Raw genomic sequence first — 23,293 nt, 5'->3', positions numbered from 1 at the left:
ACTTGAGAGCAGACATGGAATTTCTGTTCACCTCAGGAAGATGATGCCATGTCTCTGGCTTTGTGCTCGTGTGTGTGTGTGTGTGTGTGTTTTTCTCCTCCTCAAACCACGCTGATTCTGTCAGAACTGTCTGAGCCTGGAAGCCTCCTGAGCAGGCATTGCAGAACTGAGAGTGTGCCTTGGGAATGCTGGGGGAGAGGAGCTGTGCAGGGCCCGGGCAGGGGGATGCACAGAGCAGCAGGGAAACCTCCAGGGAGAGAGGAGAGGGTTAATTACATTAACCCTGATAAGATTTTAAATGGTTGCAGAGATGGTCTTACTGGTAAAAGCCAAGCTGGGGATGTGTTTGTTTGGGATCTGCTGCTGGGTGATGAGAAAATCACCCAACAACTGACCCCGGGCTTGGCAAAGCAGGGCCAGCTTTAACTGGGGTGGTTTTAGGCAGGGTGATGGAGGAGCTGTGAGCAGGAGCAGAGGGGAAGGGGGAGCCTCTCCCAGGCAGCATTTTCAGAGCAGCCCTTGCAGATGAGGGCTCTGTGTGCCTGAACAGGGTCTGGGGGCAGGAGCAGCACAGGGAGGGAGCTCAGAGGCTGAGCCTGCAGGGTTCACTGGACCTGCCTGGGGGAGCTGAGCTGCTGCAGGAGGAGCCTCCAGCACCCCCAGAACAGGGAACCCCAACCTCAGAGTGCTTGCTCTGCTGCCTGCAGCCCCCAGTGCTCTGAGGGGAACTGCAGGGCTGGTTCTGCCCTGGTGCCCCCCAGTTAATGGGGAAGACCTCTGGGAAAGGAGGAGCTGCTGGTTTTGCTCGACCTGTTGGTCTGTGCCCTTGGTTTCTCTCAGTGCAATGGAGCTGAGACCACGTTGTGCTCACATCTTTGGTGTTAACCCAACCCACAGAACCCCTGAGGGGGGAAAAGCCCTCCCAGCCCATCCAGCCCCAGCTGTGCCCCTTGTCCCCACTGCAGAGCACCGAGTGCCACCTCCAGGTGACACCTCCAGGGATGGCACAGCAAACCTCCCTGGGCAGTTCCAGTGCCTGAGCACCCTTCCCATGGAGAAATTCCTGCTGATCCACCCTGAGCCTGCCCCAAGAAGGAGCAAAGCCAGGTGTCTGTTTAGGCTCTGGCTCCTGGCAGCCCTTTGGGCACAGAGGAGCTGCAGGGTGGATGCCCAGCAGAGCCTTGGGAAGGGGCACAACTGCCCAGAGGCTTCTGATTCAGCCAAAAACCTGAACTGAATACAGGGAAAATAACAAAAAGGGGAAGTAGACTGGAGAAAATGACTGATTGTACATTTTTTAAGGAATTGCTCTGGAGCTTGTTCATTCTGAGATGAATTGGGAGCTTTAGCCTTGCCAGTGAGCTCACCCTTGGTCTGAGCCTCTGATGGGGATTTATCCATCAGAGAGTGCCCTGAAGCTGCTGCACTTTCTATGGAGCTCCCCCTGGCAGATCAGACCCTGCAGATCAAAGCTGGGAGTGAATTTCTGACTCAGAGGTAACAGACACAGTGTCATCCTCGACGGTGGAAACTCTTTGTAGGATTTCTTTCCCCTTTTGAAAGTTATTTGCCTAAAAGAAGAGACTGAGGTTGTAACTGGAGCACATGACAGAAACAAATGGCGAGTTTGTGTTCCTTTAGTCAGGTACCTCAGTCTTTCAGTATTTTAATTGTGCAATATCAAGTGCCCTGGTAAATCCCCCCTGGGACTGTGAGAGTGCCGAGACTGTCACTGTGAAATTCTTGGAGGGAAGGAGAAAAGGATTGAATGAGGTTATCAAAACAATGAAGGGAGTTGCAGAGGTGGAAGAGGGAAGTGGTGCCATTTTCTGCTGTCAGTTGGTTCTTGGGGCAGCGAGCTTGGACAGCACTGATGGTTTGGGTGTCTCTGAATGTCAGAGCTCATTAGAGGAGCCTGGAGTGCCAGGATGAGGGGAACGGCTGAAAACTGCCAGGCAGTGCTGGATGGGATTTTGGGAAGGAATTGTTCCCTGGGAGGCCCTGGCACACATTTCCCAGAGCAGGTGTGGCTGCCTCTGGATCCCTGCAAGTGCCCAAGGCCAGGCTGGAGCAACCTGGGACAGTGGAAGGTCCTTTCCCTTCTCCTGTGCTCCCCATTCCTCTCTCCATTTCCTCCAAAACAACACACTGCCCACAGTGAGAGAAAATCTCATTCCACTTTTACCATGAGTGCAGGCTTTTCCCTCTTCCCAAATCTCTTCTCCCAGAGGTGCCTCCACCATGGTTGTTCCTGGAGTAGCAGGGCAAAGAGCAGTGGGATAAAAAGACCAGTTCAACCCCTGGCATGAACTGTGTGCCCTTTGCAGGGCTGCCCAAAGCCAGTCCCCTTGCCCAGAGCAGGTTCCTGGGCTTCATCCTCCCAGTTCAGCTCTTTTGGGCTGAAGTTGGCCAAGGTTTGGGCTTGAATAATTTATTTCCTAAGAAAGCCTTGGCAGGACTTTGTTTGGATGTCATCTCAAGGCCTTGCAGTCTGGCTCTGGGTCATGTGAGTTTTGCTGGCACCAGCAGTGAGACTTGCAGTCATGGTGGGAAGTGCATTCCTTGCCCAATTTCAATGTCAGCAGCACAGCTGAAGTTTCTGGTGGCAGCAGTGACCTCAAAAGTGTTAATGAGGTCAGAGTTTGGAGAAAACGTTCAAAGTTTGGATAAACTGCAGCTTCTCTTGGGCTTTTTTGGGAGTCACCCAGCTCTGGGAGGATCTGGCTGAACACTGCAGATCAAACACAGGGTAAACCAAGGCCTGGCATTAAATACAAGGAAAAGTTAAAAATGGGTGTAAAGTGTACAAATTTCAGGCAGTGTACATGATTCAAGTCAAGAGTTTCATGCAACTTTATTTTATTTCCATCGCAGCAGAGGAGGTTCAGCTGAATGCCCTTGAGGGAAGGGAGTGTGGAGGGAATGAAAAGGAATAACAGGCTCAGTGTGGTTGGGAATTTCAGGCATTCCACATGGGAATGGAGCCCAGGCTGTGATCAGAGGGATGAGGAGCAGAGGGAGGCAGGGGCTGGCAGGGGAGGAGGGGATGGGGACAGGGACAGGGACAGGGTGGGCACAGGGAGAGAGGCCAGCCTGGCCAGCCCAGAGCAGGTTCTTGTCAGGGACAGCCTGGGGCTTCTGCTGCTCAGGGTGAGCACTCAGGAACAAAACCTTCCATTGCAGCGGTGGCCATGCCTCCTCCCTGCCCTCTCTGCTGTCCCCATGAGTGGCTCTGCCCCCTCTGGGGGTGCCCAGAGGCTCCTGGTGACACAGTGACAACGTGACCCGCTGGGACTTCCGTGCTTTCAGTTTGGCTTTGCTTTGTGAAAGTGCTGCAAAGAGAGCAGCCACCAAAACTGACTGAAACCACAAGCCCATTACTAACTATGGGTAAAGCCCAAAGGAATAACTTCCTTTGGAAGGGCTGCTGTGGATTTGGTCACACAGCTGCAGCTGCAGTTTGCAGCAGAGAATTGGTGCCTTTCTGTCTAATTCCAAATTCTATTGAAAAAAATCACCTTCAGACTTTATTCTGATGTTTTACTTTGCCACCAGCTAAGCACTGATGAGAATTTTGAGTTGTGTACATTTAGCTGTGCTGCTTATGAAATGAAATCCTCCTTGTTTGTATTTATTCTCCACTTTAACTCCTACTGCCATTCCCCAAGTCGCAGGTACAAATAACAGGAGGGAAATCCTGACCTGGGGAGTTAAACACAAAGGTTTTGTTCATTCTGAGTTAAAGATTCTGTTATTTAAATGAGCAGAAAGATAACTGCAATTCTTCAGCACCTGGAAACCAAATCAGCCAAATCCAGAATTGGTGCCAGTCACCATCCATAGGTACAGGACTGTGCTGACATGGGAAATACATGATAAGAATTGATTGGTCAGTGTCCAGTGGAACGTGGTGGGGCTTTGTGTCAAAGGGAAGCATTGGGAATTCATACTTGAAAAGGTTTTCTTTGCAAATGAAGAAAATCAGTTTCTTTATTGTGGTCTGTAATGGTAAACCCAGTGCAAACTGTGCAGAATGTGGCTCAGGGTGGGCATCAGCAGGAGTTTCTCCATGGAAAGGGTGTTCAGACCTTGCCCAGGGAGGTTTGGAGTGCCCATCCCTGGAGGTGTCACCTGGAGGTGGCTCTGGGCTGGGGACAGGCTGGGGATGGGCACAGCTGGGACTGGGTGGGCTGGGAGGGCTCTCCCAGCTCTGGGGCAGCAGAGGAGCCCATCATTGGGCACAGCCAGCACAGTGACAATGACAAGGGACAGCAGCCAGGGTCAACCTTGTGGCTTTTGAGGTCAGGCCAGGTCTCCCAGCCCGTTCTGGGGAAGTTCTGCAGCCAGCCTGGCTTGTGACATAACAGAGCTGCCCTGAGAGCCCTGCCTGCCCCTCTGCCAGCCCACAGAGCTGCCCTGCCAAGGAGGGGCAGCCAGGGAGCTCAGCAGGAACCAGCAGAGCAAGGACAGAGCCAAACTGTGCCAGGACTCCCAACAAACTCTGGGAATGGGGGGCTGGGGCCTGGGGGGCAGTGTCAGGCTCAGGGGGGATCCCACACACAGACCCAGCCTGGGGCTGCAGCATCACCTCCCTCCAGGCAGCCATGCCAGCATTGTCCAGGCAGCCATTCCAGCATTGTCCAGGGGCAATTCCAGCATTGTCCAGGGGCAATTCCAGCATTGTCCAGGGGCAATTCCAGCATTGCCCAGGGGCAATTCCTTCCAGGAGTTCCAGGAAAGGGTGCCCAGGCAGTGCCCAGGGGGATCTGCAGCCCCCATCCCTGGAGGTGGCACTCAGAGCTCTGGGCTGGGGACAAGCTGGACTCCAGGGTCTGGGAGGGCTTTTCCAGCCCCCAGGAATTGCTGGGATCTCTGGCTCCTGCAGGGCCATCACAGCCTGGGCTGTTCCTGCCTGAGGATGTGCTGGGCTTACCTGGGAAATGCTGCCTCTGCTTCCTCTTTCCCTCTGTGGTTTCAGCACAGTTTTACATCTCCACAGGTTTGTAACAACCAAAAACGCTGCCGAAACTCAGAGCCAGGGAGTTTTTTTTTCACTGAAATTGTGAGTGAAGGTGGAATTTTCTATTTTTTTACCAAATGCTTCATTACCCCAGAAAGTCCTCACTGAGGGGGAGGGAGATCCAAACTTTTGGGAAGAATTTTCAATCAAAACTCATCAAGGCTGGAACCACAGGCAAAATGGATAGGAATGGGTTGTGTTAGCAGTTTGCTTTCAAGTGCCTAAAAATAAGATTCCCCAAAAGCAGATTTTGAAATTTTACATAAAATGTTTCTACTTTTCTTTCCTTCTGTTTCTTTCTTTCTTTTTCTGATTTTATTTCTTCTCTCTGCCTCCCTCCCCAAATCCATCAGGACAACTTTGAGTGCCTCATGTTCTAATAATTATGGTGAGACTTGAAACTCTTCCCAAGGAAATCTGAAATCCTTCCTGTCTCTGTATGGCCAGTTCAGCTGCCCAGACCTGAACTGATCTGAACAAATGTCAGCACTTTTCCCTTTCAGCCCAGCCAAACCTTTCTGAAGGGCAGAGCTCTCCTGGGTGTTTGTGCATCCACACTGCTGGGATTGATTGATAATTATTGGAAACTTGCAAACAGCCTGAGCATCACCTGGAGTTTTAAATGAATTAATTTGAAAATTAATTGAATTTAAAATTTATTTAATTTTAGATGAATTTAAATAATTTAATTTTAAATTAATAATGGGATAGTGCCTGTTTTATTCCCCATGTGCTCCAGTGGATGCTGGGGGGATTCCAGCTCAGCTCCCAGCCTCCTCCAAGGGCAGCAGTGGCACCACCTGGGATGGTTTTCCTTGGGGCTGGGATCAGGATGAAGAGCTCTCAGTGCCACATCAGCTGTTCCTGGAGCACTCCCAGGGCTGGGGACTCCACCCCCTCCCCAGGGATCAACAAAGGGGATTTTCAATTTTTTTTTTCTTTAGTTTTGACCAGGATTCCCCTTCCAACTGAAAATCTCAGTTCTTTTAAGAGAAGTGGCTTGAGATTTTCCTCCCCAGACACTGAAGTGGGTGGTGGGGAAGGTTCACTGAGCTGCTTTTCACTCTGCTGGATTTCAACACCAGGGCTGGTGGGGCTTTTATATGAAATGAGAAGTGGAGGTGAGGAGTCTCATGGTTCGTGTCTGCAGTGACGACAGAGGCTGCACAGAAGTCCCACAGAGCTCTCTGCACCCTCTCACACGTGGTGTTACTCCAGGGAGTTGGAGCTTTGCTCTTCCAGCCACATTTCTGCCTTGCAGGGCTCTGATTTCCCACCCCAGGTGCCTCTGGCTCAGCTCTGAGCCAGAGCAGCGTGAGGCAATGACACCTTCAATCCCTTCACAAAAATCAAGGTGATTTAGCAGAGTTTGTGGGTCTCTTCATCCCCATCTTTCCTTTTCTTTGGTTTATTAGATAGAAATAAATCTGCAGTGCAAGTGAGTGAAGGTCTCACTCCCCTGCTCAGCCACAGGTGCTCTGAGGAGACATTTGTGCATCAGATAAAACAATATTGGTGTGGTTCCTTTCTCTCTCCATGAACATTAACTGTCAGGAAGGGGCAGTGCAGGTGCAGCCCCTGTAGTTCAATGGTAATTTCAGAGTTGTGCCACTGGGAACCCAGGGCTGCTCAGGACCTGGCTGTTCCCAAATCCCGGCTGTGCCTTTGTGAACAAAGGTGTGGAGCCACCTCCCAGCCTGGAATAAACTTTGCCCTGGGTTATTCCCAGCCCTGCAGCAGGTCAGAGCTTTGGCTTTCCTTGGAATGTCACCCCTGGGGCAGAATTCTGTGCAGGGCTGGGTGGGGACTCCAGGGATGGGGCTGGCTTGGGTCACACCCCACACCCCGGGGCTGTGGTGGTTCCAGCTGGGTCTCTGGGGCAGTTTGGGGATCCCTGGGGCAGTTTGGGATCCCTGGAGCAGTACAGCCTGCCCTTGCAGGGGATTCCCTGCAGACCCAGCTGCAAGTGCCCTTCCATGAGGATGCTCAGAGCCCTTGAGCAGAGTGTTTGTTCAATTCAGCTGGCTGAGGAAAAAATTCTCCTGCCCACGTGCTCCATCCCCTCTGCACACCAGGAACTGGTTTATACTGGGCTGGCTCATCCTTTCACTCTCTGGTGAAAGTGGTTTTCTGCTGAGCTCTCCAGACATGATCCCAGGACTGTTGTCAATCAGGATTGAAGCTGATTTGCTCAGGGCAAACAACAATTCCTTTGACAAAGCTATTCATGGTTACAACTGCCAGACTAGAGCTCTCTCCAGTGGTTCTTAATCTCAGGCATTAATTAGAGGTGGAGGGAACTGACGCAGGAGGTTTGAAGTTGATATTTTTATTACAGGTGCAAACAAGCGTTGCATGAGAATATCAGTGTTTAACTGCTGAGCTTGTTCCTGGAGAGGTTCTGCAATGCAGGGCTTCTCCTGCTGCCCCTCCTTGCCTCAGAAATTCCAGAGCTCATGGGGAGCCAGCCCAGCTTTCCCTCAGCTCTCAGAGTGCTGCAACACAAACAGATGGGACTCCTGATTATTTGTGTAGGAAAGTGGAATGTTTATTGCACAGCTCCTGTTTTATAGGAATATTGGAAGGAACTGTGTTCATCCACTTGTTACCAATGCTCTGCCAGTTTATTGCTCACTAAATGGCCAGGGTGCACGTTCCTTAAACCCTCTAGTTTTGCTTAGTTTACTTATTTTCTTCATGGATTCTGATGGGGTTTTTTACAGGTGCAGACTGTTTTTCTACTAGAATGAGTTATTTAAACTGATTCTCATTCTCTCAACTCCTTCTCAGGGGAACTTAAGCTAGGTACTAGCTGTACTGAGCTGAGGCAAGGCTTAAGCTAGGGCTTTACAAAGCTTTTCTTTATAAGGTCTGTAACCTCAGAGGAGCAGTGGCAGTGCTGGGTTTGCAGCTGAGCCCCACGGTGGCTGTCACCACGGAAGGAAGTCGTGTCCCTTGTGGTGGAAGCCACTCTTGATTGACTCCCTGCTGCTGGGGAGGCTCTGGTGGAGACCAGAGGAAGTCCCCAGTTCCTGGGTCACTCCCCGAGCTCTGCTCACAGGGACTGGGGCTGCTTGCAGCACTGCCAGGAGTGTCCTGGCCATCTCACCTGCAGGAATAGGCAGGAAAAGCCAGAAATATAAGGGAAAGTGAAGTGATGAGTTTGTGGGGAAATAGCTTAAACAAATGGATTTGGGTGCAGATGAACCCTTGTGCCCTGCAGCTCTGCCCTGAGGAGCTGGAAAGAGTTTCATTCAATTTCCAGCTAGAAATTGTGAGGATTGTCCCCCCAGGTCCTTCAGAGCAGTCAGGAAGAGACAGAGGAGAGCCCCCACTCGCTGTGTGAGAGCTGCAGGGCTCTCACATTTATTTACTGGCCAGGAAAACATCCTCTTCTCCCTGAAATCTGCAAGTTCCACTTTCATCCCTTCATATCCTGCCCACAAGAAGAGCAGAACCCAGCAGAGATCTCCTCTCCAGGCACAGGACCAAATGAGCTCCCAGAAGTGCAAAAAGCAGTGAGTTTTTATTTGAATTGTGTTTCCATACACAACCAGGATCATCCCAAAAAAGGCATTATGTTCCATTTTTTGGGCAAAAAACAACCCAAAGTACAAATCCATGAGCATTTTATATGTGAAACACATCCTTTACTTGTTTTTTTGTTTTGTTGGGTTTTTTTTTCCATATCTCCTCAGGCAAATCACAAAATTCCTGCTCAGCTCCAGGAATTTACTGGCTGAGTCAATCATTCCACCTGGCTGAAGGACACTTTTCTGTGGGGCTGTTGAGGTGTTTAATCAGGGTGATGTCAGAGCACAGGGAGGAGCAAGGGAGCACAATTCCCAAAATGAGCAACTCCAGGCACATCCTCCTCCTGGCTGGCCCCAGCAGGAACAGATGTGCTCACTCCAGGCAGGAGGTTTCATCATTCTCCTGGGAAAGTCCTTGCTGGAAGTTCCCTCATGCAAAGCCTTCTCCTCACTCTGAATTATTCACAGCTCTCCAGCCTGGTGCCACGGAGCTGCAGGAACAGGGATGTGCTGCAGGACAGGGGCAGCCCAGGACAGGGAAATGGGAGAAATGGATTTGTAGAGATTCTCAAAACCTGACTGGAAGCTCACACAGCCTTGCAGAGCTGTGTGCCAACTCTGAGATGAGCTGTGCTGCCTCAGGGAGGCCATGGAATAGAAATCTCATTGTTGAGAGAGAGATGGAACTGGAAACAAGTTCCAAAAGATGGCCTTGGAAAAAGATCAGATGTTTTAGAGAATTAGAACTGTGAGAGATGATTTGTAGCAGGACCACGAGGGGTAAAAATACAGGTGACTGGTGTTAAATATAGGTAAAAATATAGGTAAAAATATAGGTAAAAATATAGGTAAAAGTATAGGTAAAAGTATAGGTGATTGGTGTTAAATATAGCTGAAAATACAGGTAGAAATATAGGTGATTGGTGCTAAATATAGGTAAAAATATAGGTGATTGCTGTTAGAGGTGTTAGCAGCATTGTGTGGCTACAGCTAATAGGCTGGAAACCATTTCTGAGGTGTTGTAAGCAGGAGATGGGCTGGCTTCTGATGGAATGGTGTTGAGTTTTACATCTCTTATGCCTCACCCTTCATCGAGACTGATAATGGAGCAAAACCTTTTAAAATGCCTCTCAGTGACCCTGGGAGCTCTGTAAAAGCTGGGAAAACCAACAAGAGACCATGGAGATTGTCCCAATCCCTGAGGAACTGGTACCAAGGTCTGCCCTGTCCCAGTCAGAACTGTGTGGTAGCACCAGAGTGAGCAGGAGGAGGATTTGCCATGGCACCATCCCCTCTTTGCTGTGGGTCCTGGAAACCCTCCCCTGGCAGGGCTCCTGAATTCTCATTTTAAAGGGCTGGTGACAGCATTGTCCATTTGTTCCATGGCTGCTGCAGAGGGAATGTGGTGTCACAGAGCAGCCCTGCAGTCATTCCAAAATTGTCTTTGGCTTTCAGAAGTTCAGGGATGCTTCAGTGGTTCACTGGTGAAAAGTTTTTGCTTTCCAAATAGGTCTTGTATGACCTCATTGCCTCAGTCATGGGAGGTGTCAGAGCTCTTATTACATCATTTAAAGTTTCTTTTCCCCACCTTGAGGAACTTGGAATTTTCTGACAGATAAAAAATGATGTAACAAGATGCCTGGATCCTGTCTGGCACTGAGTGTTCCTGTGAACTCCTGAATCCCTTCTCCTGAATCCCATCCTCAGCTTGGGTCCCCAGACTTTAGCACAAAATAAATATTCATACATTAATAAATAATAGCAAAATAGGAAATTGTCACAACTTCCTTTTTCTTCCAGGTATGTCCCTGAGAGCTTTAATTAGAGAATAATGGAATATCCTGGGCTGGAAGGGACCCTCAGGGATGATCAGTCCAGCTCCTGGACACCCTGTCCCTGAGCATGGTCCAAACTCTCCTTGGGCCTAGAATGGCCTGGCTGGGCTTTGTCTGAAAACTCCTTTTCTAGGAGCTGTCAGACAAAGAAAATGCTCCTTGAATTTCAATGAAATGAATTTATTGGGCTTTTCCCTTGACTTTCAGTTTGCAGTGTTATTTCCCCACCCCCAGCCCTGTAACACAGCCCAAGCAGAGCTGGTGGTGGAGTTCAGAGTTACAACATCCCCAAGAAATGAGTGCAGCTCAAGAGAAGAGCCCAGCTTGCAGCTGGCTCCTCCAGCTGGGGGCTGGCAGACTGATATCAGTATCAGGTTTTTATCTATGTCAGATTGCAGTGTCAGGTTTTTATCTATGTCAGATTTATATCAATGTCAGGTGGATCTCAGTGTCAGGTTTATATCAAGTCAGGTTTACCTCAGTGTGAGGTTTATATGAAGTCAAGTTAATCCCAGTGTGAAGCTGATCTCAGTGTGAGGTTTATATCAAGTCAGGTTAATCCCAGTGCCAGGTGTGGGTGGCAGCAGTGGGCTGGTACAGAGGAGCAGGGGTCTGCACTGCACTTTGGAGCAGCACTGAACCATCTCCCTGTGCATGCCCTGGGAGGAGCCTCCTCAGTTCCTGAGCCAGAGAGGATTGATAACTCTAATTCTGCAATAAATCTATCAGAAATACCAATTCCTCCTGGATCCCTGCTCCACATTCCCGGAGCACCTGTAAAGATTTGCAAAAGCATCTCAAGGAATTAAGCACCCAAATCCCATTGACTCTGCAGAGTCATTTACTGAGGAAAACGAGATTTGGCTCTTAAACCCCTTTGGAAATGTCACACCTCCCTTTTCCTCTCTTTACAAATCCCTGTGCAAGGCACTTCTGGCTCTTCCTGTTCCTTTTGTCCCTCTGGAGCTGTCCCCAAGCCCAGGGGTTTGTGCAGAGGCACCCAAAGCTCTGGGGTTACACACTGTGAGCTCCTGGGGCAGCACCAGGAGGTGAAATCCCCTTTTCCCTTCTCTCAGGGGGCACCAGCTCCTGCTCCATGGATCCCAGGTGCCATCCTGGGCTGGGCACAGCTCCCACCTGGAATGTGGGAACTTCATCAGCCTGTTCTTGGTTAGGGCAGAGCTCAGTGGTGCTCCTGCCCATCTTCCTGTCCCCTCCACCCCGGGAGGGGGAGATTCCCAACATCCCCATCCTGGCCAGCTGCTCCAGTGGTAACAAAACCAGATTCATCTCTGGCCTATAAAGCTTTCTGGTAGAAGTTGGATATAATTTTCCCCTGTGTTTTGTATTTTTCTCAAGGCTGGAGCTTGGTTCAGTGATTCCGTGGAGTGGCTTAATGGGAATTTTTTAGGAAAATTCATTGGTGCACTAATATGACACAGTATTTCCTGATGAATTCACATAAATGACTGAATTATAGATTAAGAATTATAGAATGATATATAGAATTACAGATAAAGAACACTGTTCCCTTCTCAGTGCTACTGCATTAAAAATCCTGGGAATAAAAGTTGATCTTTGGCATTAATCTGCCAATGGGCATCCATGGAAAATGGATTCCATAGAGAGGAATCATACAGATTGTACACTTTTTATCATTATTCCTTTTCCCTAAGTTACACAGGGTTTTTCCCCCCTGGATTGGGGTGATTTCTTTGTCATTCCACAAAGCAAAAATGTTAAGAAAGGAAAGCTCTTTTCAAATGGGCCTTTTCTGCCAAAAAGGAGTTTTCCCTCAGCATTGAATAAAGCACAGACAGGGTTTGCACATTCTCTGTCAGTGTCAGAGGGGAAGCAGAGTGAGGAGATGGGGAGAAGCTGCTCCCCTCCAAATTTCCCCTTCAGAATCAATGAGCTCATAGTGGAAAACCAGGCTGTCATCGAAAGAGCTTTTCACAATCTCTGTGTTTTAATATTTAAAAATTCCTCTGGTGGATCACAGGAAACCATCCCATCATGGGAGTTCCACCCAGAGGTGTCTGTGCTCCAGGACTGGTGTTTGGGATTCTTGGCATAAAGTTTGGGCACCAGGTCACTCCTCATGTCCTGGGACCAGAGCTGAGCCAAGGGAATTAGGAAGGCTTGATGCAGACACACACAGAAAATGTGTGTTTGTTTGTATGAATTATTGTTTATTTGTGTTGATGAGTAACTGTCCATGTTCCAGCAGTGAGCAGCACTTGAAGAGCTTTGTGGAGCTCTGCACTGGTCACTGTGGCTACAGAGACGTGCAGCCATGGAAGCTGAAAAGGGATGGTGAGCAGGGAGTGTGCCCATAAATTCCCTGCTGCCCTTTTTTGTACCTGGGACTGGTCTCAGCTCCCAGACTCCTGTCACTGCTGGCTCGCTGTTATCACAAAAGGGATTTTGGATACTGCAAATTGTCTTAAATGGGAACAAATCTGTGCCCAGCCTGGGCTCTCCCTCCTTGTGCCCAGGGCTGTGTTTGCTGCAGGAGGGGAGGGGTCCCTGCCCCCTGAGCTGCTCCTGTCCTCACTCCACAGTGGGCTCTGGGGATGAGGACAAGCAGGTGAGCTGGGAAATGGTGCCCAGCACAGCCTCCTCTGAGCTGCCCTCAAAGGCACCCAGGGACCAGGATGAGAGGGGACACCTTTGACACCTGGAATGCTTTGGGAGTGCCCAGAACTCCATCCTGTCCATTCTGGCACTGACACAGAGCTCAGGTGAGCAGTCAGGGGCTGCTGCTCAGTTCTGTGTCAGGAATGGCCCCAGGATCCCCTCTGAGCCACGTTCAGCATTTGGGGCGGGAAGGGAGCAGATTTTGGGTTGTTCAGCAGTTGGGGTTGGAAGGGAGCAGATTTTGGGTTGTTCAGCAGTTGGGGTTGGAAGGGAGCAGATTTTGGGTTGTTCAGCAGTTGGGGTGGGAAGGGAAGGGAGCACTTTTCCCCTCCCCTCAGCCCCAGTGCTCCGCCCGTGCCCAGCTCTGCCAGAAGCTCTGGCACAGGGAATTCCCGTGTTTGGGGAGCAGGCTGGGCACTCTGGGATTCATCAGGGAGTCATCAGGGCCACCTGGGAATGCAGGCCTGGGGTTGTGTCCTGGGGCCTGGGAAGGGGTCACAGCTCAGCCCCAAAGGTGAGTGTGACCCCATTCAAGCCACATTTCTTGCCTGGCCCCAGCCTGGGGGGACAGGACAGGGGAATGGCTCCCAGTGCCAGAGGGCAGGGATGGATGGATACTGGGAATTGGGAATTGCTCTCTGGGAGACCCTGGCACACATCTCCCAGAGCAGCTCGGGCTGCCCCTGCATCCCTGGCAGTGCCCAAGGCCAGGTTGGACACTGGGGCTGGGAGCACCTGGGACAGTGGGAGGTGTCCCTGCCATGGCAGGGGTGCAATAGATGATTTTTAAGGTCCCTTCCAACCCAAACCATTCTGGGATTCTGTAGCAAAGGATCAGGATTCTGGCACTACAATCCCTGCACTGTGGGAATCTTGCCCCTGGAAAGCCCCTGGAATCAAGCTGTGTCTCCATTAATTCCTAAAGTGTGTCAGGTTGAGTTTCAAACCTGTTTTTTATTTTTTGCTTTTATAAGCAGTGTTTGCCTGGCAAATAATAAGAATTGTGTTCAATTACTTCACAAACAATAAAAGAAAAATCCACACAGCCTTTCCTCATTTTCAAAGGCCATGTGGAGCACGGGGCTCTTCTTATGCCTGAGGTCTAAAAGGAACAGGAGGTTCAGGTTTTATTTAAAATCTGCAGTAAAATAATGTGCAAATAACAGGTGTCTCTGAAATAGAACTAATTGTTTATTTTTTGGTTGACTTAAGTCTCAATTCATAGAACAAACACAACTGGGAACCAGCAATTAAAAATTATTATTCCATTTCCTGCTGATTGATGTGGGAGCTGAGATTAGAGGTCATGTAATTATCTCATGCTTATCAGGTAGAAAGAGTTTTAGTTTATTGAACTTTCTCTTTCTGTCTTCATCCTGTGTTTCCCATCAGACACTCTGGGAGTTTATTATCTCCTCACTCTTCCTCTGTGGTGAAGAGACAGAATGAGAGACAGAAAACCAGCCAGGAAAAGAAATGACTCTGGCAAACCACTAAAGGTCGCTTTACAATCTCATAATTTCATTTCCTCCTCGAAGTTTACCTGGGAGTCCCAAATATTTTTTTTTGGGCTGTAGCTGTGGCCCAATGTGAAGTAGGAACTGCAGCCACGTGTTGCAATCCTGCGGCATTGCGGTGGCAGGAGGGTTTATAAGCTCCCCTTTCCTCTGCACACTTTGGGACCAGAGCTTTGTTTCCTCCTCATCTCAGAGCCAAGCTCCAGCTGCAGCTCCAGCCACAGGCTCCCCAGGCAATGGTGAGAACTCATTTCTTCTTTACTCTAATGCAAATTTAGCATTATTTATTTGAGAGTGGACTGAAATAGTTTTGGGGACTTTTCCTCAGGGCAGTGTTTATGTCCTGATGAAGTTCAGCACAGGATGTCCACCTGTAAACGCTGCTGGGGCTGTGCCTGTGTCACCAGGCAATAACAATCCTTTGATTGACCAGGGCTGGTGTTCCTGGGCTGGGAGTGCTGCCAAGCTCCTTTGTATGGCTGTTCTGTCCCATTGGCTCCTGCCTGAGCTGGGGCTGGCCCAGGTGATGTCCAGAGGTTCCTTCCTGGCAGGAATCCTTTGGAGATTCTCAGTGAAGGAACATGGGCTCAGTCCCAGCCCTCGAGCTCCAGAGGGGACGCCAAGGACACTCTGTCCCTGTGCTCAGGTGAGACCCACCTGCAGAGCCTCCTGCCCTGGGATCTCCAACATCAGCAGGACCTGGAGCTGCTGGAGAGAGCCCAGAGGAGCCCTGGAGCTGCTCCAGGGCTGGAGCCAGGCTGGGAGAGCTGGGGGGGCTCACCTGGACAGGAGAAGGCTCCAGGGAGAGCTCAGAGCCCTTCCAGGGCTTGAAGGGGCTCCAAGAGAGCTGGAGAGGGACTGGGGACAAGGATGGAGGGACAGGACCCAGGGAATGGCTCCCACTGCCAGAGGGCAGGGCTGGGTGGGAGATTGGGAATTGGGAATTCCTGGCTGGGCTGGAATTCCCAGAGCAGCTGTGGCTGCCCTGGCAGTGCCCAAGGCCAGGCTGGACACTGGGACACCCTGGGACAGTGGGGGTGTCCCTGCCATGGCAGGGGTGGCACTGGGGGGGCTTTGAGGTCCTTCCAACCCAAACTCAAACTGTTCCATGATTCTGCAATTCCCTGATTCCCTGAACATTTGGTGCTGGAATATTCTCATTTCTGAAGTGCTCAGGCACTGGTGGTGTTCAGAATCTGAGTTTATTTCTGATTAATTTTTCAATGAAATGTTGAGATGGGGGAGGGGTGCTCTCCCACATCTACAATGTGAATTATTTCCATGCAAATTATTGACTGGTTTCATCAAAAACCTGAATCATGCAGCTTCTCCCTCAAAGCAGGAGAAACTTTTCTATTTTGGAGGTTTTAGTTGTGATGAATGGAAGAGAAGGCACAAGTCCCACTGCTCTCCCCCAGTCTGAGCTGCTGTTTTGATGTTTTGATGCTCAGTTTCAGGTTTATGAAGGGTGGTGATGAATTTCATGTTTCTGTGACAGAAACCAGCAATTTTCAGAAAGTTGCCAAATGAATCTTTCTGTTGGAAATTCCAGCTAATCCTGCCTGAAATCTAAGAGTGTAATGAAGCAGTTATTAGCACTGCTAATAGGATATGATATATTTTGGAGCTCTTTTCCAAACCTAAATTATTCTGTCATTTCTGTCCAATAATAACTGGCTTTTCCCTGAGCCTTGTGCCCCTCTCTGAGCACAACAGGAGCTGCTGCCTCTCCTGGACACTCTCCAGACACTTTATTGTGGCTCCTGGTCCCATTAAGAGCTGGATACAAATCCAGAGGGCACTGGATGATTTATGACCAGGACTTAGGATGCTCAGAAGAGCAGGAGCTGCTCTAGGAACTGATCTGCTCAGGAGCACACTCTGCTCTCTAGGAATCAGGAGAGCTACTCCTCTTTCATTACAAAGAGAGTGGTTTGGGAGGAAAAGAAACAACTCAAAGCACTTAATTTTGTGTTTTCCACTTGCATTCAGCCTCCCACTGTAGTTAGAATAGGCTTTGAAAATTATATTCACCATCTCTCTCAAAGTGATTATATTTCTGTTAATTTGGTTTACTCTCCAGTTTGAAAAGGTCTGGAAGTGTACCTAAATCACTGTTATTGAAGCTTTTATGCACCCAGTAGTTAGGACAATGTTTGGCAAAGGTGTTTGGTGTTTTATGGAGAGTTCTGTGGTGTTTGGAACAAATTCAGGAGAAATAGCCATTTCTATATTGGACATAGAGCAGCAATGATCTCCACTCCCAGCCCTTCCTGCAGACAGCTGGGCACTGAACCCAGGAGGAATTTTGGCTGGGATTGTTCAGAAGCTCAGGCTGTGAGAGCTCAGCTGGATTCCAGAAGCAGGAGCAGCACTGGGGCTGGCCCAGCTCTGCACTGGCCCTGCTGTCACTTGGTCAGAGATGGGGACAGAACCCTTCAGCAGCTCCTTGGGGCTGTCCTCAGCCCCTGGGTTTGTGGGACTGGGGATGAGCTGAGCCAAGCTGGGCTTTGGGTGGCTGGAAGGTGATGCCATTGATCCTTCAGGGCAGTGCCTTGGCCATGGGGAGTGATGGAATCACTGGGGCTGGGAAAGAGCTTTGGGATCACCAGTCCAGGCTGTGCCCATCCCCAGAGCACCCAGTGCCACCTCCAGGGATGGGGATCCAAACCTGCCTGGGCAGCCCCTGATCCTTCATCCAGTGCCTTTTCTTTGGGATTGGCCTCACTGGACCAAGCAGGGCCTTTCCTGCATGAGGAACATTTACTGGGGGCCCAGAGCCACTCACACAATTCCTGTGGAGTGATTCCTCCTCTAAACTGCCTTGGGATGAGAATCCCAAGTGGATCAAAATCCTGGCTCCAGCTCCAGCAAGATGCTGAGATTCCATTTTTTAGGAATCCCAGAGTTCTCAGAATGGGAAGGTGTTCCTCAGCTCACTGGGACTCATTTTGTGTCCTTGTCACCCTGCCCAGCCCCAGCCTGACTCTGGAGCACACTCAGCCAACCTCAGTGAAGTTTAATAATTGGTTTTTTTCCCCTACAGATGTCTCACCTCCTCTGTGCCTTACTGTCCCTGTTTTCCTTTGCTGCCCTACTGGAAAGTGCCCAGTGGAAACTGCAGGAAAATGGTAAGGAAATCTCTGCTTAGACCCAAAACTTTGGAATTGTAATTGTGGCCACTAGCACAGGATCTGTTAACTCCAGTATCTTAGGCCAAGGCCAAATGTTTATTTGTTTGACAATAATTAATTGGAGTTCATGGAAAAATATTTAAAAGTCCTAAAATGTTTTCCAACAGCATATTTGCAATATTTGCATTAGTAACTGTTTTATTTCCTATTCCTTCTCCTTGTGGTCAAAGTCTCAGTCACACAGCCTGGATGCAAAAACTGAGACTAAGGGAACAGCCCTAAAAAAAGGGGAAGAATTAGTTGTGAAAAAGAAAATATATTTCTGAGTAAAACCTAAAACCTAGAAATAGTTTATCAGCTTCTCTGGTAAAGAACTTAAATGTAAATCCATTTGTGAAAATACAGGGTAGGTAGTAAACAATTCTTTTGAATAATTTCTCAGAAAATCGGGCTAAATTCAGATTGTCATCTCTTTCAATGACTTATCTGCACATTAAAAAGAATATTTATCCTGGGGGTTCCCCGGGAGGGATTGGATGCTGAAAGCAGCAAGTCTGTTTGTCAGCACTGAGAGTAAACTCTGAGTTTGTAGATTCCCTCTGCAAACTCCCAGGGAGTTTGGGAGGCTCCCAGGCCCCTGGAGCTGAGGTTCCATATTTAACAGGTTCCTCAGAGTTTCTCCTTGGTGGCCAGGCCTCCCTGGGGGAGCTGACTGCAGGCAGGGCTGCGGGAAGGGCTCAGCCCGAGCTCTCCTGCTCCCTGTGAGCAGCTCCCGACATCTCCTCCTCTCCCTCCCCAGTGTTTGTCATCGACTCCCGCTGGGACGCCGAGGCCCCGGCCACCACGGTGGAGCTGAGCTGTGGCAACCCTGAGGAGGCAGTGCTCTGGACAAAGGACTCCAGCCCTTTCCAGGAGGGCAAACAGAGAGGGAAGACGCTGAGAGTGGCGGTGAAGGAGCTCCCGGACGCGGGCAACTACAGCTGTGTGGGCGAGGAGAGCCTGAGGGTGCTGAGCTCCAGCCTGCTGCTGATCGCCAGGATCGGCCCCGGCGGGCGCCTCCTGAGGGACGCCCTCACAGCCTTCCAGGGTACGGCCCCAGCGCTGCCAGCGGCCCCTCAGGCTCCGGAATGGCCTTGCAAAGGGGTTCTCTGTGCTGGCAGGGGCAGGGACAGCATCCCTCCTGGGGCTCTGGGGAGTGCAGCTGATGAGCAGCACAGGAACTGGGGCCGTGGGATTTATCTGGGATTCTCCAGGATGATAGGGTGGAGGGATGGGAGGAATTCCTGGTTTGGAAAATCAGGGCTGCGTGACAGCACCCAGGGAAGGGCTGGAGCTGGGCCAGGGCAGGCTCAGGGTGGATTTTGGGGAAGGTTCTTCCCCCAGAGGTGCTGGCACTGCCCAGGTTCACCAGGGAGCTGCCAGAGCTCCAGGAGAGCTTGGACAGCGCGCCAGGGATGCCAGGGTGGGATTTGGGGGCTGGGCAGTTGGGCTCCATGATCCTTGGGGGTCTCTTCCAGCTCAGGAGATTCCAGGATTCTGGGATTTGGCAGAACCAGGGCCTGGCCCAGGTTTGAGGTGCTGTCATTTGGGCCTCTCCATTCAGGAGACAAGCTTGGGATGTTTTGCATTTTCTGCATGAGCCTCACTCATCTGAGTCTCGTATTTGAGTCCCTCACGGTGCTGCCAGGGAATCTGTGAATTCAGGAATTGTTTCTCTCTGCCTTGGCCATTTTGACAAACAAGAGTAAATAACCCCTGGTTTCTTTCTCTGTCTAGAGCCCAGGACATTTCTGAAGTGTGAGGCAAAGAACTACTCTGGAATTTTCACATGTTCCTGGATGACAGAAAATAATCCAAATGTGAAGTTCACCATCAGAAGCCTGGAAGGGTAAGAGTCTGTACTTCCCTTCCCAGGGCAGCCCTTGGTGTTACTCTGTGCAGGATTTCAGGTTGTTAGGGGCAGGCAAGTGGGGGAGATCTCTTTTCCAAGTCTGAACATCCCCAAAATGTTTTGAGTCATTCCTGGGACAAAGTTAACTTAAAAAGGGCATGGAAGTCACTCAGAAATTGTTAAAGCCTTGAAAAAGGAATGAGTCCAAGTGGGCTGGAGTAGCCCCTGGGTCACTTAAGCAATAGCAAAACAGTCGGTGGAGGGCAGAGGGGAAGTGGAGCCAAGGCAGAAAGAACCACAGCTCCCAGGGCAGGGTGGAGTGGGAGGCTGCCCCCACTGCAGAGCACAGGGCCTGACAAGGCTGGGCTGAGGAACCCTGCAGAGACCTGTGCTGGGAACCCTGGGGGGATTTCCTGCCTCCCACTGCCCCAGGAGTTCTCCAAGACATGAAGTGCTCCAGCAAAGGTCACCTCAGCCTGCTAGAGGAGAAACAGCTGCCAAGGGGTGAAGCTGGCTGAGACAAAACCAGAGCCAGCCTCAGGTGGTGCTTTGGCAGCCTTTGGTGTTTGTTCTCCAGTGGAGACTTCTCAGCCCTCATTCCTTCAGCAGGGTTTGGGAGAGGGCAAAGGGACAAAGCAGGAAACTGGAGCTTGCCATGGGATGGTGGGATTGGGAGGTCCTGGTTTAGGTTTAAATATTAATTCCTGCTGCTGAGGCAGGGGTGAGCTGAGGCTGAGAACTGACATTAATCCATCCCTCAGCACTGGGAGTGTGGCAGCTCCCACTGACCCTTTTCAGGCAAACCAAACCATTTCCTCCCCAATGCTGTTGTTGTGGCAGCCCATTGCCAGGACAAGCAGCATTCCCAGTCCTGTCCCTGCTCTGTTCCAGCCCCCAGGGAAACGTGTCCTGCAGCAGCCCCGTGGCTCTCACCGAGGGGGCCCTGACCACCTACACAGCCCAGTGCCACAAGGAGAACTTCTGTCCCTTTGCTGAGGAGCAGCAGCCCATTGACATCATCCTGGAGGTCATTGATGAGGTGCTCTATGAGAACTACACCGCCAGCTTCTTCATCAGGGACATCAGTGAGTAGCCCAGCAGTGGGGGCTGGTTCTGAGCTTTATTTTGCTGCTGCCAGTGGGAGTCAGGGCTCAGCCCAGCCCTGGGAATCCCTGCCCCGTGCTCTGTGAATGTCCACCAGGCCCCAGTTACAGGAACAGGGGATGCCAGGACAGAAAAGGATGAGGAAGTGAAGCAGCAGCATCTTCCTGGCTTGTGACCTCCAGTGCCCCAACACCCACAGGTCCCTGAGTGTCCCCAAAGGATGGATGTGGTTGGGAAGGGCCAAGGCAGAGAATCCAGCAGGCTCCTCTCTGAGAACTGCTCAGGCTGTGGATGGTTCCCTCCTCAGCCATTCCCAGCCAGGCTAGGTTCCCAGACAGGCACAGGGATGAGAGGGCTCTGAGTTGTGGCCACAGGGCACAGGAAAACAAGGCAGCATCCTACAGAGACAGAGCTTTTCCTAAATGCATTGATGGTCAGCAGTGCTGAGATATTCCTGTGTGTCCAGCAGAGCCCTCTGCAACCCTCCAGGCCAAAACAAGAGAAGGATCTTATCCAGACTGAGCCTAGGAATGTGCTTTATTTTCCATAAAAAGCACCCAAGGCAGCTCTCACACCTCAAGGCTGCTCCTCTCTTAACCCCAAGGCTCCCAAAGCTCATTCCCATGAAACTCTCCCCAATGATACTCCAAGAGCTGCCATTCAGCTGGCACCAGGAATTAATTCCCTCTGTGTTTTCCCTTGCAGTAAAGCCTGACCCCCCCCAGTGCCAGCACGTGGCCACCAATGGAACAGTGACCTGGACATATCCCAGGACCTGGAGCACCCCAAACTCCTACTTCCCTTTGACTTTCAAGGTCAAAGTTAAAAGCACAAGGAGACACAGATACCAGGTAGAAACACAACATTTGAGACACCATTTTCTTACCTGAATAGTAGAAATCATTTTTGCATGCGAGAATAATCAACTAAAATTAAAAACTTTAAAAAAAATGGTGCTGAGCCCCAAAAGTGGCAAATTCTGTCCTGGCAGAAAAAGCCTTTCTCAGGTCCATGAGCAGGAAGGTCTTTGAGGCAGCTGAGGACAGAAAATCCTGTCCAGCATTGCATGGTTGTGTTTACTAATTCATTAGGAGGCCGTGCAGGGCCTCATGTGGGAAAATCCCAATTTCCAAACCCCAGGATCTGTGACACGAATTTCCTGCTGAGTTGTTCATCCCTGGGCAGCTCAGGTTTTATGGGTGATTGGAAATCAGAGCTCAGTGACTCACCTGGAGGCATTTCTATGGCATTTCTGGTCTTTGCCCCCCAATTCCCAGTTCATTAATGGGATTAATTACCTGTCTCAGGGTTAAATCTCCAACGTGTGCCCAAAATACCTCAGACACACACTGGCCTGCCTTGGAGGCAGCATCCCACAGAGACAGAGCTTTTCCTAAATGCATGAATGGTCAGCAGTGCTGAGATATTCCTGTGTGACCAGCAGAGCCCTCTGCAACCCTCCAGGCCAAAACAAGAGAAGGATCTTATCCAGACTGAGCCTAGGAATGTGCTCAATTTTCCATAAAAAAGGGAAAGCCTCTTGCCCACCGGGCAGCTGGCACTGCCCCGGTGCTGCCCCTCCTGGGTCCAGCACTGAGCCGGGCAGGCAGCAGGAATGGTTATCCCGGGTTATCCCGGGTTATCCCGGCTTTCCGGGGCAAACCAAAGGCACCCAGGGGATGTTTCCCGCTGGGGATGGGTCCAGCCTGTCCAGCAGATGGGGCCGTTCCCCCGGGCTCAGTCCCGGCTCCCGGAGGTGTAAGTTCCTGCATCCCTCCGGGAGGGGCTGGGGATGCTCCTGAGCCAGCACAGCCCCAGCCGGGACTGGCACGGCACTCAGGAGGAGCAGCCTCTGGATCTCAGGGCTCCTGCTCTGGGAGAAGGAGGAAAAAGAGAAAAATACAGATTAACAAAGCACCCCTTTATATAATGAGTGTTTAGGGTTGGGTTTGGGTCATTTATAACACCAGGCTCAGTGGGTTTGGGTCACTTTGGGACACCCCTCAGTGGGTTTGGGTCACTTTGGGACACCCCTCAATGGTCCCTGAGCTTTCCAGCTCTTTCTGCTGAGCTCAGGTTCTCCCGAGCCCCAGGAGTTTGGGACCCGTGGGAGCCTTTAGGACCCCAGGCTCTGGTGGGGGCTCAGTGACCCTTCCTGGTGCCCCATGGTGGTCCTGCCCCCCCTGAAGGAGCTGTCCCTGTCCCCAGGTGTATGACACAGAGGAGCAGTCGGTGCAGCTGCCCCCGGGGCCAGCAGAGGTGTGGGTGCAGGCCAGGGACCGCTGCTACCTCAGCTCCTGGAGCCCCTGGTCCTCGCTGTGCAGGTAAGGACCCAGCCAGCCTGGGCTGAGCAGAACCACAGAGCTCTGGTGTGAACCCACATGGAAATGAAATTTCTGATGTTGTTTCACAGATAAGCAGTGAGGAGGGTGGCACAGTGCTGCCAGAGAAAGCAAAGGATGAATTGGCACAAGAACAGAAGCACAATTAGAAGAGAAGTTTCCATTTGAGAGTCTTAAGAAGCCATAACTTTTTTTATTTCTGTAACAGTTGAATGTGGTCCTGATTTTGGCAGCTCCTAAATCCCCCAAATTCAAGTTACACTTTTAGCATCCATCA

The 23,293-nt window shown here is 50.6% G+C and overlaps 1 protein-coding gene across 1 annotated transcript; it reads left to right on the top strand.

Annotated features, from left to right (window-relative positions):
• The first annotated feature begins 17,591 nt into the window (after window positions 1–17,591).
• Window positions 17,592–23,002, top strand: IL12B (interleukin 12B). Its single transcript, XM_009091547.3, has 6 exons — window positions 17,592–17,676; window positions 18,479–18,766; window positions 19,456–19,567; window positions 20,462–20,655; window positions 21,380–21,525; window positions 22,883–23,002. Exons 1-6 carry the CDS (start codon window positions 17,592–17,594, stop codon window positions 23,000–23,002), a joined length of 945 nt encoding a protein of 314 aa, XP_009089795.1.
• Window positions 23,003–23,293: the final 291 nt, after the last annotated feature.

Source organism: Serinus canaria, chromosome 13 (assembly GCF_022539315.1).
Source record: "Serinus canaria isolate serCan28SL12 chromosome 13, serCan2020, whole genome shotgun sequence".
Classification (NCBI taxonomy): Eukaryota; Metazoa; Chordata; class Aves; order Passeriformes; family Fringillidae; genus Serinus; species Serinus canaria.
This window is presented reverse-complemented; position numbering and strand designations above follow the sequence as displayed.